This window comes from Coloeus monedula (assembly GCF_965178545.1).
Source record: "Coloeus monedula genome assembly, chromosome: 18".
Taxonomy (NCBI): Eukaryota; Metazoa; Chordata; class Aves; order Passeriformes; family Corvidae; genus Coloeus; species Coloeus monedula.
Window position 1 is genome coordinate 9,991,591 of NC_138798.1, and position 12,506 is coordinate 10,004,096.

Consider the following 12,506-nt stretch of genomic DNA (forward strand, 5'->3'; position numbering starts at 1 on the left):
TGAGTCTGCATTGCCTTGGAGTGCTCAACTCCTTTACCTTTTCCCGCTGGATGTCATTCTTGATCTGGGATATCTTGATTTTCATGGCATCCAGTTCCTCATCAGGTACCAATGGGATATTGGGCACTGCCTCAGACTCATCCACCATTTGGAAACTGAGGTCAGTGAGTGGGATGTACCATTTGCAGTCATACTGTTGGCTTTTTCTGAAAGGCAGAAGGTCCAAACCTTTTACTATTACTGGTAAACACCCACTTGGTTTGACAACACCCACTCCTTCCCACAAGTCCTTCCCTGCTATAGTGCATAACATACAGATACTGGGCCAACTTTACTGTCATTCCCATATGGAGAAAGTCTGACAAAAGGCTGCTTTTCAGCAAGACAGACTAGCAGGGCCAGTAGCCAGCACAGCATATAACAAGGCAACTTATTTTGTTATCTAGTTCTTTTCATCCTAAGGAACCACATCCATCTCCTGCAGACAATTTCAGTCTTGTGTGCTCTCTCTTCAAAGCCCCTGGTGTGGCAAAGTTCTAAAGCTGTGCCACACCTGTGACCTGGTGGCCCCCTGGGATCTGAACCTGGGTCTCTCCTGCCTAAGCTGGGGCCAAGGTGGGGCAGGTGAGCCAATGGATATAAACCTCTGTGTAATCCAACTGGGGAGAGAAACTACAGCTCACAGCTGCCATTCTCCAGGGATTTCACCAGGATAAGCAGCTCCCTTTTTAAATGTTTAATGTAATTTATTCCCTCTTCACTTCTACTGTCAGGAACATCCACTCTTGGGAATGTCCCACCCCTTTGAAGATTCATTCCTCACTAGCACGTGCCTTGAAAAGGGCAAGCATAACTTTTTGCTTGAGAAGGGCAATAAGCTGAGTGAGGTCTCCCCAAGAAGAACATTTACCAAATGAAGAAAAGCCCTATTTGAGGCAAGTACATTGGTAATGGTTCCTTACCCCTCACTTGTGAAAAATGCCAACAAAACTGCTTTTTAGCTGCACTTTAGGGTTGACACATAGTCTGTTTACTGCACCTTTACCATTTTTCTGTAAAACTGTTAACAGGCTGTAGCTGCAAAGCCAAAATTAACAACCTCAGTCACAAAAGAAACTGAAGAATGTCACCTATTAAAAGAAAGGGGAAGTAGAAAAATGAATGACATTTGTCCAGAATACCAGCAGCTACAGCATATCCTGCTCTCCTAGGGTAGGTTCAGGGCATGGATGGGAGAAATTAACCTTTCCTGAGGGGTCAGGACTTAGACAGGATCTCATACAGTAAACATTCCCAGCTTGCCAATCATTTCTTGTCTAACTACATCTTGTGGATTATGGTTACCCAGGTCTGGTGCATCCATATGCAACTAAAACTGCAGGCCAAACCCAGGGTTCTGTTGCAGCTGAGGTGCAAAGCACGAAGTCCAAAAGGAAACTCTCACCCTCCTATCTGCTTCTTGAGCTTGGCACACAGGAAGAGATCAGTAAAAAGAAAGACATGACGTAGCTTGCGAGCCCCCTCCACCAGCTCCACCATGAAACTGTCCTTCAGCAGCTGCCGGTGCTGGGAAAAAAAACAGGGAAAATGTTTCAGTGCAATATGAGCTCCACATGTGGCACTAGGGCAGCACAGTCCTTAGACATGACTCCTACCAGAGCAAATTCAGTAAATCTGTCTAATTCAGAAAATTAAAAAAGCCTACTAAATACTCCTTGCTGTCAACTCTGCTCCCTGCTGCAGCCCTCTCTCCCAGAGACAGAAAGAGCCATGCATCTTCTCCCCTGCCTGGTACTGGGTCAGACTTCGGGCTTCTCTCCATCACCCGTTCCTGAACCCAAGTGCAGTTTGCTGTGAGTCACTGCCCAGCTCCTTCGTACCAGAATCCCTGAATCCCTGCCAGCGGATCGTCCCCTCCCAAGCCAGCAGAGAGCAGCAAACACCGCTTCTTCCAGAGTCACTTCTCCCAGAGTCACTTCCCAGCATCAGCCTCAGCCACCCCAGCAGGGATAGCAAAACTCTCCTCGACCCCCTCCTCTCCCATTCCCATAACGACTTTGTCAACATTAACAGCTGAATGCCATTGCTGCTCCTTCATTACAAGTGCTGTTAAGGGATAATTCCTGAACACGTGTATCTGGCAAACTTCTCAGGAGTCCCTTATCAGTCTGTGCTTTAAAAGAACCATCTGGATCTACCCTCACCATGTGCCTATTGAAATCTTCTTTATATACCATATAAAGATTCCCCAAACCTAGAAGATGCAAAGAAGCTGCACAACTCTGATGCCTTTAATCGTGTTTCTAGTTCCAGGGAGTTTTACAGCCTCCTAAAGAAGGCGCACATATTGGTAGGCAGAAACACTGCTTTCCTAGTTCCCTTATGGGGGAGGCAGGGGGGATGAATGACTCCATAGTCGAAAGACCAAAAGGCTGGAATGTAGGCACTTAGACAGGTGGCTGTGTGCTCATTTCAGTGACCATGACAGGAGTTTCATGCCCTGCTCCATGCTCAGGTCCTCCACTGTGCTGTCAGAATCAGCAGGACTCAGCGCACACCTGGAATAGATACCTCCCACAGATTTTCAAACAGAAGGCAAGGCATTCAGCTCTGGGCAAAGTTTATTTCCACCAATATGTATAACTGTCAGTGTTGCCTCACTTCACAGCCAGTACAAGCAGGAACCACCAGGTTCCCCACACATGCTAAGGAACTCTTCCCTGACCTGTACTTCCTTTGTTATTCCAGCTAAGAGGATGCTCTTCTGACACCACTAAGTGACACATCAGACGTCCCACATCTGCCTAGACAGCACTGTGGCTGGAGACAGGAGAGTTCTGCTAACCCTGTCCAGGGCTAACCAGCATCTCCCCAGCTGTCTCACTGCCAGCCTTGCCCACCCCCATGCTCAGGACTCGCCCCTGAGGCCCTGCTGCCCTGCCCCATGGCTGTGACCCCCACCAGCGACACACACAGAGAAGGGTCTCCACGGGGCAGCACCACGAGAGCAGCTCCCCTGGGCAAGGTCAGGACACCCACACCAGAATTGATGCCTCAGTTTCTCAGGTGAGGCCCCTGGGTTCTGTTTGCTGCGTGACTTAACAAACCCTGAACGCATTCCCTGCTGAGGGCGTGGGAGTGCAAAGCCCCACGCTGCCTCTCCTGCCTACCATTCTTCCCATCTTGGCTCTCCAAAATGAAAACAAACCACATCAGTCCTGAGCCTAGCAGGCATCATGGCAAGGAACACGTGACAAAGAAATGCCCTTGCAGACATAATTCTTCTTTCCACAGTCTGTCCCACAGCACCCTACACTTCCTGACAGGGACTAGGAGTTTGCATTTTCCTGTCTGCAGCTACACAAGCACCACAACTTACTGTGAAAGCACATGGAGTCAGCAGCTCATCTTGGTGCTGCCTTCCATTACACAAAGGTCCTGGAAATCTGTGAGCAGGGCAGCAAAAACTGCACTTTTCTCAGAACTGCGGGAAGCAAGGCTGCTCCCTGGCAGACTGCTGCAGCATCTCTGGGCAGGACTCTGGGGAGATCGGCATCCAGCAGTGCTTCAGCTCAGAAAGGCCTGTACATATGTTAGTGTTTATTTTTAGGTGGGTGTGATCCTCCTGGCTTCTTCTCTATGCTTTTTGAGATAACTCCTGCCTGCACTAATGCCTTTGCTTCTGATGGGCACTTGAGCACGCCTTTCCCTCCTGCCTGGAGAGCAAGCCCCGATAGGGAACTAGAAACATTGAGCTTTGAAAATAAATAAACAGGAGGAGGTATGCTGTCAGTAGCAAGAACAATCTCCTCTCCTGCAAAGAATTTCATTTGGGAGCAATAATAAGCAGGGAAAGATATTTTGTGAGCAAGCCAAACCCCTGATCTCAAGTTTCTAGATCTGATGCATATTAATTACACTGCAAATCAGCTCAGCTCCTCTGGAGCAATGAGAATAGCTGCTTGCTGCCAGCTCAACCTCTGCACATTGTTCGTAGGTGTAAAGATGTTCTCACGGCTTACTCATCTTTGCTACCCATCAGGATGTGGCACTGTCCTTCCCTTGCCTGGCAGTGACAAGGCACAGTCCTGACCTGACCTTCTGTCCACCTCTGCCAGGCACTGGCAGTGTGTGAGATGAGCCAAGGCCCCCAGGCCAGCACCCTGCCGAGAGCACATCTCCCCAGAACCTGAGCAGAAAGCTCAGCCATTCCATGCCAAACGACTCAACAACCTTCACAGTTCCCACCTGGGGCTGAGGTGGCACTGAATTTATTTGGGTTAGCACTCCTGAGAACCAAACCCTATCACTGACACAGACACAGTGCAATCCTGAGGCAGCAAAAAATCCCACAAAGAGAGCTGGGTGGGAGAGGACAAGCCTGTACTTCCTAAACTGGGCTGGAACAGAAGGAAAGAGATGAAAGGGGTATACTCCAGTCAGTCAGAAGGAAACACTGAGCTTCCCAGACCCTTCATTCTTCATATCTTCTTGCTCGTGGGAGCTAGTTGGGAAGGTCTGCCTCCAGCAAGCAGTGGGTTTGAACTGCAACAAGAGCAACCAAGCATTTGCGGAGGAGAGTACAGGAGAAAACATTTGTGGATCAAGTCAGGAAATTTCTCCTTACTACCAGCTTTTCTTGGAAAAGAGGGCTTTCATTAGGGCTGGGCACAACAGGCATGCCCCAGGCTGCTCAGCATCCGTGGGGCTGAGGAGGGGCACTTCCAGCAAAGGGGCACATCCTTTGCTGCAAATGAGTCATCTTGCCTGAAGGTTCAGCAGGTCAGAGGGAAACAATAAAAGGATTTCCCAATGGCTTACCAGATCCCTGCCAAACCCCACAGCGTGGGAGCAAAGGGCACCTTCCTGGACCTCCTGACATGAGTCAGCCCATCCTCTCCCAACTCTGGGGGAGCCAGCAGGCCCCTCAGACAGGACTTGTGCCACCCAGGAGGCTTCCTCAGCTCTGCAGTTTTGGAACCAACACTTTGGTCAACTCCTCCCACCCAGGGCCACCAACAGCTATTCCTTTGGTGGCCTCCCATTAAACGGGGTCTCCTGAAACACAAGGTCTTTTGGCTGGGTGATCCTGCTGTACATGCCATACAATAGCTCTCATGTTGGAAACCATCTCTCTACCTTGTTCCCGGAGTTACTGTTTGTTACAGTTACCAAAGGTGCTGAAGATTTCCTAAAATAGCCTGAAATAACACTAACAACAGAAACACCAAATAAACATCCAAGAGAACATAAGATTAGGGTGATAGGGCGACAGCAGCAGGAGAGTGGCAGAGTGACCCCCTCTCTTCCACAGAGGGCCTCCAAGACTGTCAGGTGTCCAGCACAGGAGCTCAGCACAGCTTCAGAAAGATGTTCCACGAAGTGTGGGTGAAGATTTTGTATCATAATAGAGTGAATTAGGATCATCTTTAGTCTCTCGCACAAGGCCTGTGCTGTTACCTTCAGTGGCTCTTGCAAAGCTCCTGTACTGGTGCAATATAAGTTCCAAGTCTCTTTTCCAGGCCCTGCTTTTCTTTGCGTGTTTTCATCTGCTCCTCCCACCCGCTTCAGTGCTCTGAACAAAAGAGCTCTCCCTGTACCTTTTCCAGTGCTTGGTTATCCTGTTTGGATTGCCTATTGCTGTCCTCCTCCTCCTCTTACCTCTGTCACTGAACATCTTCCCCTCCTCTGCTACCAAGCTCACGACTACCTTGTGCTCATCTATTCATCCTACAGTGTTTTTGTGCTGTTTGCATATGATAAATCCTGCTGCTGTCACAGACTGATTAACTTCAGGAAGTGTGGCCAACTTGTCTGAGACACATTACAAAAGTGGAATTTAAAAACCTACTCAAGCAGACCCACAGCTGCACAAAAGGCCATCTCCCTGCTTGTGTGCCGAGGAAAGAGCTCATCCGATGTGGTGACAGCAGAGGCCTGCAGTGCGTGTGGGTGAGAGCCCCAAGAAGGGCTGGAACATGTGTGAGGCAGAGGGAGGAGGGGAAAACCAGGAGATGGGTATTGGCACGTGTCAGTGAGGAAGAGGTGGTTTGGCTTTCTGCAGAGCGTAGGAAGAAAATGATTCCTCGTGTGTGTGTGTTGCAAGACCAGCACTGCAGAAAAACCAAAAGGGATGCTCTGCCTAGGGAGTTAGACTGGCTGCTCTTTGAGCATTTTAATAGTCTTTTTCTTCTTCCCAAAGCTCCTGTCACCAGGAGCTCTCTGGCTCCAGCTGTAAGACAGTGTGAAGCAGCCAAGATAACTTCTGAGTGCTCTACTGCCAACATCTGCCCAAGGCCTCCAGGAGCGGTAGGCACCAGGCCCCATGGTGTGCATGGCTGTGCCTAAGCTTCGCTTCCAGCTTTTCAAAGGCTTCAGTTTGCACTTCTGCTCCCTTGCACATGTCCTTTGTTCTTTTCCTTCTCTAGCACACTTGGTCTCTACAAAGCCAAACAGAAGCTTAAGGCAATGATACCCAGTCCCTTGACTGCAGTTTAAAACCACATTTAGAAACATGGTAGAGCAGCTTGCCAAGCAGCCTCTTCTCTCCAGGGCAAGGACAAAGGTGTACAGTAGCACAAGCTGATCTGTGATGTGATCCACTGGGCTTGATCGCAGAAAAAGCTGCCTGTCAGCTCCCTTGTGTCTGGACTGGTGCTGATGAGACCAGACATGAAGCCACTCAGCCAGCAGTGATCCAAAATTCCAGGTTCCATTCCTCTGTGCCACTGTGGGATCACACAAACATCGGTATGAACACTTCAGAGAGGGTGGGAGTACATGGTCAGGGCAAGGCAGAGTGGCAGCCACCACACTCAGGTTGATCTGAACTGCCCTGGAGCAACACTCTGCAAAGAGCACGAGAGGAGCAGCAGTCAAGAAAGGGACCACCACCTCTCAAGTGAACTCTGCAATTTTTTGCAGTTTCATTTGTGCTTTGCACAAATGGACTGAATCAGCCGGAAACACCAGCCTTGACTTCTGGCAGGGAAAGACACAAGCACTACAGTCATTTGCATCTGGGCTTAGCTGAAAAAAACCCAACATGCAGTACCTAGAGCTGTTCTGTTAGTAAGACTAGAGAAGGTTATTACTGCCCTCCTTCTGAACGTAATAGTGGCACATCCTTCATCTCAAAGCATTTGTTTTCCTTCTTCCCCAAGACACTGTCCCTAGCAGAACCTTAACCTCATTCCCTGTTTAAACCAAGACAACAATAGGGGTGCAGAAGGATCAACAGCAATAAGGAAGATGCCTCTTCCATGGCCCCAGTGGGTGACTCTCCACCACTCACATTCCAAGCCACAAAGTATAGAGCTACTAAGATCCCCTTCCCCTCCATGCATTTGCTTTGTTATTTAGAGGGTTAGCAAAGTGGATACCTGTAGATTATTCCTTAAAAAGCAGTTAAAAGGTAAAACTATAAAAGTAGAAAGATGGGAAGAAAAGAGGGGAACAAGAGAATGTAGTGGATCAAGCTGAATGGAAACAGACCCAAAAGGCCAGAGGTGGCCCCCCCGGCTCCCCTGTGCTGCCAGGCTGGCGCTCTCCTGGCTCCTCTATACCGTGGTCCTTAGCAAAGTCTGCTACAGTCAGCAAGGAACAAATTCTCTGTTCACAGCGGTGTAACACAGTGGTGTTCTTACTCCACCAATATTGCCTTCCCTGTTGCAGCTCTTTCTGGCCCTCTGGTGAGGGATTTTACTCCCTTTGTTCCCATCTCTTTGCACTACCTGCAATACTCATCCAGCCCAGCAAATTAAACCACATGACAGAAACCTTCCAGTTCCTATGCATAAGTATAGATTAGAACAAAGCCTCTGGAGCCCAGCAGAACCAGGGGGCTGGAGCACAGGATGGACACCTGGCATCACACAGGGAGCCAGCAGGCAGATCAGGCTGAGTCACTGCTCCCAAAGCAGGGAATCACCTCTGCAAAAGAGAAGAACACTGTGCTGATGAGCCTGTACTCTCTCCTGACCTACACTCCCCTCCTTAGCAGCCTGTCACTAGGGAGATTAACAACTGGCTGCTTTCCCCAGTTCAAAGCAATCCTGAAAAAAAGAGCTGGAGCAAGAGGCTGGCAAAGGAGATTTGATTCCTCCCCACAACACACTCAAAGGGAAAAATATTCCACATAAAAGGCAAGGACTGGGAAAAAAAGATAACTGAGATCAGCACCTAAGCAATACATGAGGGGAAAAGGCTGTTTTACCCTCCTTCCTTTCCACCAAGGAAACTTCAATGGGAGGAAGACAAATAATGAAAAAAGCCATCAAAGCAAGCTGGTGATTCATTAAAATAAAAAATGTATTATGCATTGAGAGCAGTCAATTAGGAGATGCAATCCACACACTGTCCTGTCACCCCGGGGGAAGCACCAGCAAGGCGAGTGGGAGGAAAGGATAAGTAGAAAAGGGAAGATTTACAGGCATAAACAAAAGCCAGCTATGACCCCAAGCTGAGCAGCTTGTAGAAGGAACAGCCATCACTAACCCACACAGAGTAGCCGGGAGCAGATTTCTGTCTCTGGATTATGACATGGGGAGTGAACATACTGACTCTCAGGACACAGAGGGCTCAACTGGGGCACTACTGCTTTGATAGAAGTGGGATATTGATGCCAAATGACTAAAGAAAATATTCCCGGTCAGATTCCCAGAGTGGAAGGCAAGTCCTTTTCTTCCCTGGGCTCAGTAAAAGCTGTGTGCAGTGAGGAAGGGCACAAAGGGCTCCCAGTACCCCCCAGCATACCCACGGCGCTCTCTTCAGGTATGTCCTCTTCCTCCCTCCCCACATCATACCTGGAGTCACTGCAGGACCAGTGAGAGTGTGAACAGGCCTGCTGAGCCCAGTCCTGCCGTGCCTCCCTTCCTGCTTTTTAAGATCTGACAAATACACTGCTCCAAAAAGTGATCATCAGGTTCATCCTCCTGAGCCTGCCCCTCTGCCTGGGCTCGGGCACCTCATTAGGATTCTGCATGACACGTTTCAAAGCCTGCACCCCTCATTGAGATGCTGACAGACAACCAGAGAACACAAACTGCTCCCTCCCCTTCGAGGGGCATTCTAGCCTGTGCTTTCTGTTATGACTCAATCAGCAGTCACTTTAACGAGGCCATCCCCCGTCACTGAGGCACTGGTGACTGATGGCTGAGCCTCAGCCTCTCTCCTCTTCTTTTCTCAGCTGGAGGTGTCCTCGGTTGACAAAATGAGACAACAAGCAAGACAAAATGCACCAAATTCCCAGAACTGCAGCTTCCAGCAAACCTTTTGTCAGCTGAAAATCAGTTTAACAGCTAAAAGCAAGCACGTTTAGTTGTCAGGATTTGAGAAAAAATCATGAAGGTTCATGGTATCTTAACAATCTCCTGGGCTTTGTAAGAGATGTTTTTGCACAGGGTAATTTGGGTCACTGTTGATCAGCCCATGTCTGGAATGCTGCCATAGCTCCTCTTACACATTTACTATCTGAGCTGCACCTCCCTTTGTCCAACCTCCTACATCCTTCTCTCTCTCAACACTTCTGCCAGTCCTGGCCTTTCTTCATCAGGAGGGACTGAACCCCTTTTTAATGAAATTACAAGGCAGCCGAATCAAGCCATTGAGGAATGCAGACTCCACCACAGAGAAACTCTGTGGCCTCCCTGCACAACACTGCATGCAAGTGAAGGATCTGCACATCTTAGACCTTTCTGGGTGCAGTCCAGCTCCTAACAGAGCTGAGAAGGGTTATATTACACTCTTAGGAGTCAGTCATCTCCCTGGCTTTCCCAACCTATTCCATTTGTTTTGCTTTCCAGTCACATTTAAAACACTCTCCTTTAGAAATAAGGATGCAGAAAATTAATTTTATGGTGAAAATTAAGATTCTGGAAAACAGCTTTTCCTAATCTTTCATGACTTCTGATGTTTCCTCACCTTCTTCTCCTCCCAGGCTTCCCATTTGGTTTCAGTTTGCGGGTAAAATACAAATCCATTTAGTGCATGGCAATGTCCATCATAGAAATGGATGTATGACAAATGATTATGACAATGCTAAGGACAAAACTCTAATCATACTTTTCCTCTCGGTTTCCAAACTGTTTTCTGAAGAGAAAACAGAGGGAGCTGTACCACATCCTTTAGAGAACAAGGACACTGCATAAACTGTATCTTAGCAACAAACAGATTAACAGCATAACTTCCTAGCCAGCTCCACAGAAAAGACATAACTAGTATTTAGAAACTGAGAAAATAACAAGAGCAGGAAGACTCACCTCCCCTTTCTTTACAGTCATGGATTGCCGGCGAGGAGTGATCTCCTCGTTGATGCTGGAGAGGAAGTTCTGTGATATGCGCAGAGCATCCTGCAGCAGGGGATGGTCAGGGTGGCTCACTGGAGTGTGCTTGAGCAAATCCTGACAGTAGGAACACAAAACAGAGAACACAATCATGAACAGCACTGGATGGCAGAAGGGTTCAAGTGCCCCTAATTAGAGCTGTAGGACAAAATGCTCCAGGTTCTTCATACAGATTAGAGCAAGGCTTTATCTCTAGAAGATAATAATACTCTGCACTTGGTGACATCACTGAAAAGATAGCAGCATCCTACCTACAGACTCCATCTCCTTAGTGTAAAGGGAAGAAGCTCTTAAGCAGCACAGGTTTATTTTTGCAGTCCTGCAGCTCCATGGAAAATGTGAAGGTCAAAGAAAATAGGACAGCGGCCTAAAGTTTGAAAACTCCCCTTCAGATACTTACATGCAAGACAAGTGTGCTGCGAGTCACTCGATCCACTGGCTTGTACAACAGAGCTGTGAAAACAAAGCAGCAGGAATATCAAGAAGAGTGATATCAAGAAGAACCCATTCTTCTAGCATGGGTTGTCTTCTACTCATGTGCACAGAGACAAGCCCCATGGAACCTGATCTTGACCAGGCTCTCTCAATGCCCCCATAAAACCATCACTGCTGGGATTGCATTTGTGCTATCACTGGGTAGCAGATGTTCTCTTAAAATCACAGCAGCCCTGTGGTTGGGCTGGCTTTGCCCAAAGGCACTGATGAGGTTTGAAGCCAGGAGGCATTTCCCCATGCATGCAGCAGGCTTTGCATGAGCTCTGCTACTTAGCAGAAGGGAACTGACTTCCCAGGTGGAGCCAGCAGACTCCATAACCTTCCAGCATTTGAAAAGAAAAAGGGAGAGTGGGGGTTTGGCAACAGCCTCCACACAGTCCTGACAGACCAGTCTCCTCTCCATGGATCACTCACTTTCCAAGGAATTTTTCGTTGTCTGATCTTTAGATTCCTTTGTGCTTCTGGCCTTTAGATTCTAAAAGAAAAAAAAAAACCATGTAGCAGATGGTCAGTCACCTTGAAATATCACATGGGAACACAACAGACTATCTGCTCCTCCAGGGGAAGACCTCCATGTGAAAGGAGGACAGCCCTATCACAGTTCAAGTCAGTGATGGAAAAATGTGCTTTCCTTCTTGGTAAATCCACCAGTGCCATGTCACAGGCACCCACACATCTCAAATACTAAGCAATGTTCTAAGGAGCACCTGTCAATAGACATGAAGCAAAGCAGGGAACCACCTACAGCAACAGGGATGGGGGAGTTTTTAAATCACCTGCAGAAGAAAGACATCCATAAGGACAAAGCCACCGTCCCAGCACCAATAAATAAAGTACAGGATTGGGATTCAATACCCCCAGGTTATAGTTCTTATTCCTGTACTCAGAGCCGGGTGGCAGTTCTTTCACAGCAGCAAAGGAACACTGTGACTCTGCTCTTTGCCATGGGCCATGACATGCATTAATGTGCTCAGCTCCAAAATCCTCACCAGGACACAAATGCAAAAGTACCATCACTGTTATTCCAAATACAGTAGATACTGGCATGATTTCAGAATTATTCTTCAGAAACAGCAAAACTGAGGGATCATATTTTACCTCTTTATCATAAAAGTCTCAAGAGACGTGTGATATAGAATGTACTCAGGAGTTTTCTCAGACCACTAAACACCCCTGGTAGTATTCAGCTCAGATTATTCATCTGTTTTTAAGGAGACACATAGGAAATTCGTGTTTTCTTGGCAACTAAGTTCTTCAAGAAATAATCACTACAATCCAAACAGTCAATGAGACCATGCACTGCAGGGAAAGCTGGTAGTCTGGGAAGCCTGAAAAAGTATTCAAAATGCTTTGACAAAGGTACTCCTCTGACAGGGAGGAAATCAGAGCAGGCCAAAGAATAGTATTACAGATTTATGGTTGACACACTTGCCTTTTTCAACAGAGAATTACTGTCTCCTCTCCATGCCAGTGAAGCCTGCAATCCCACTGACAGCCATGGTGCCAGCCATTAAGGATGGCTTCTATACCACAGCCAGAATCATCATTAGCAAGAGAAAGACTTGAGAAACTCACATACAGCTTTCCTTTCTAGAAATGCATGAAGGTGGCACAGAGCTGGAGTTCAAAGCAATGCCAGTTTCTACCAGATTCCCTGGGTGGGGACAG

At 47.8% G+C, this 12,506-nt stretch overlaps 1 protein-coding gene across 3 annotated transcripts in view; it reads right to left on the reverse strand.

Moving 5' to 3' along the window:
• Nucleotides 1-12,506, reverse strand: part of BCR (BCR activator of RhoGEF and GTPase) — a 99,103-nt gene that overhangs the window by 24,776 nt on the left and 61,821 nt on the right. For all 3 annotated transcript variants that reach the window (XM_082293243.1, XM_082293242.1, XM_082293244.1), the window contains 5 exons: nucleotides 11,253-11,313; nucleotides 10,744-10,796; nucleotides 10,260-10,400; nucleotides 1,445-1,566; nucleotides 38-206 (listed from right to left, as the gene is read on the reverse strand). In XM_082293243.1, the coding sequence (XP_082149369.1) occupies nucleotides 38-206; nucleotides 1,445-1,566; nucleotides 10,260-10,400; nucleotides 10,744-10,796; nucleotides 11,253-11,313 (546 nt within the window). The remainder of the gene's footprint in view (nucleotides 1-37; nucleotides 207-1,444; nucleotides 1,567-10,259; nucleotides 10,401-10,743; nucleotides 10,797-11,252; nucleotides 11,314-12,506) is intronic.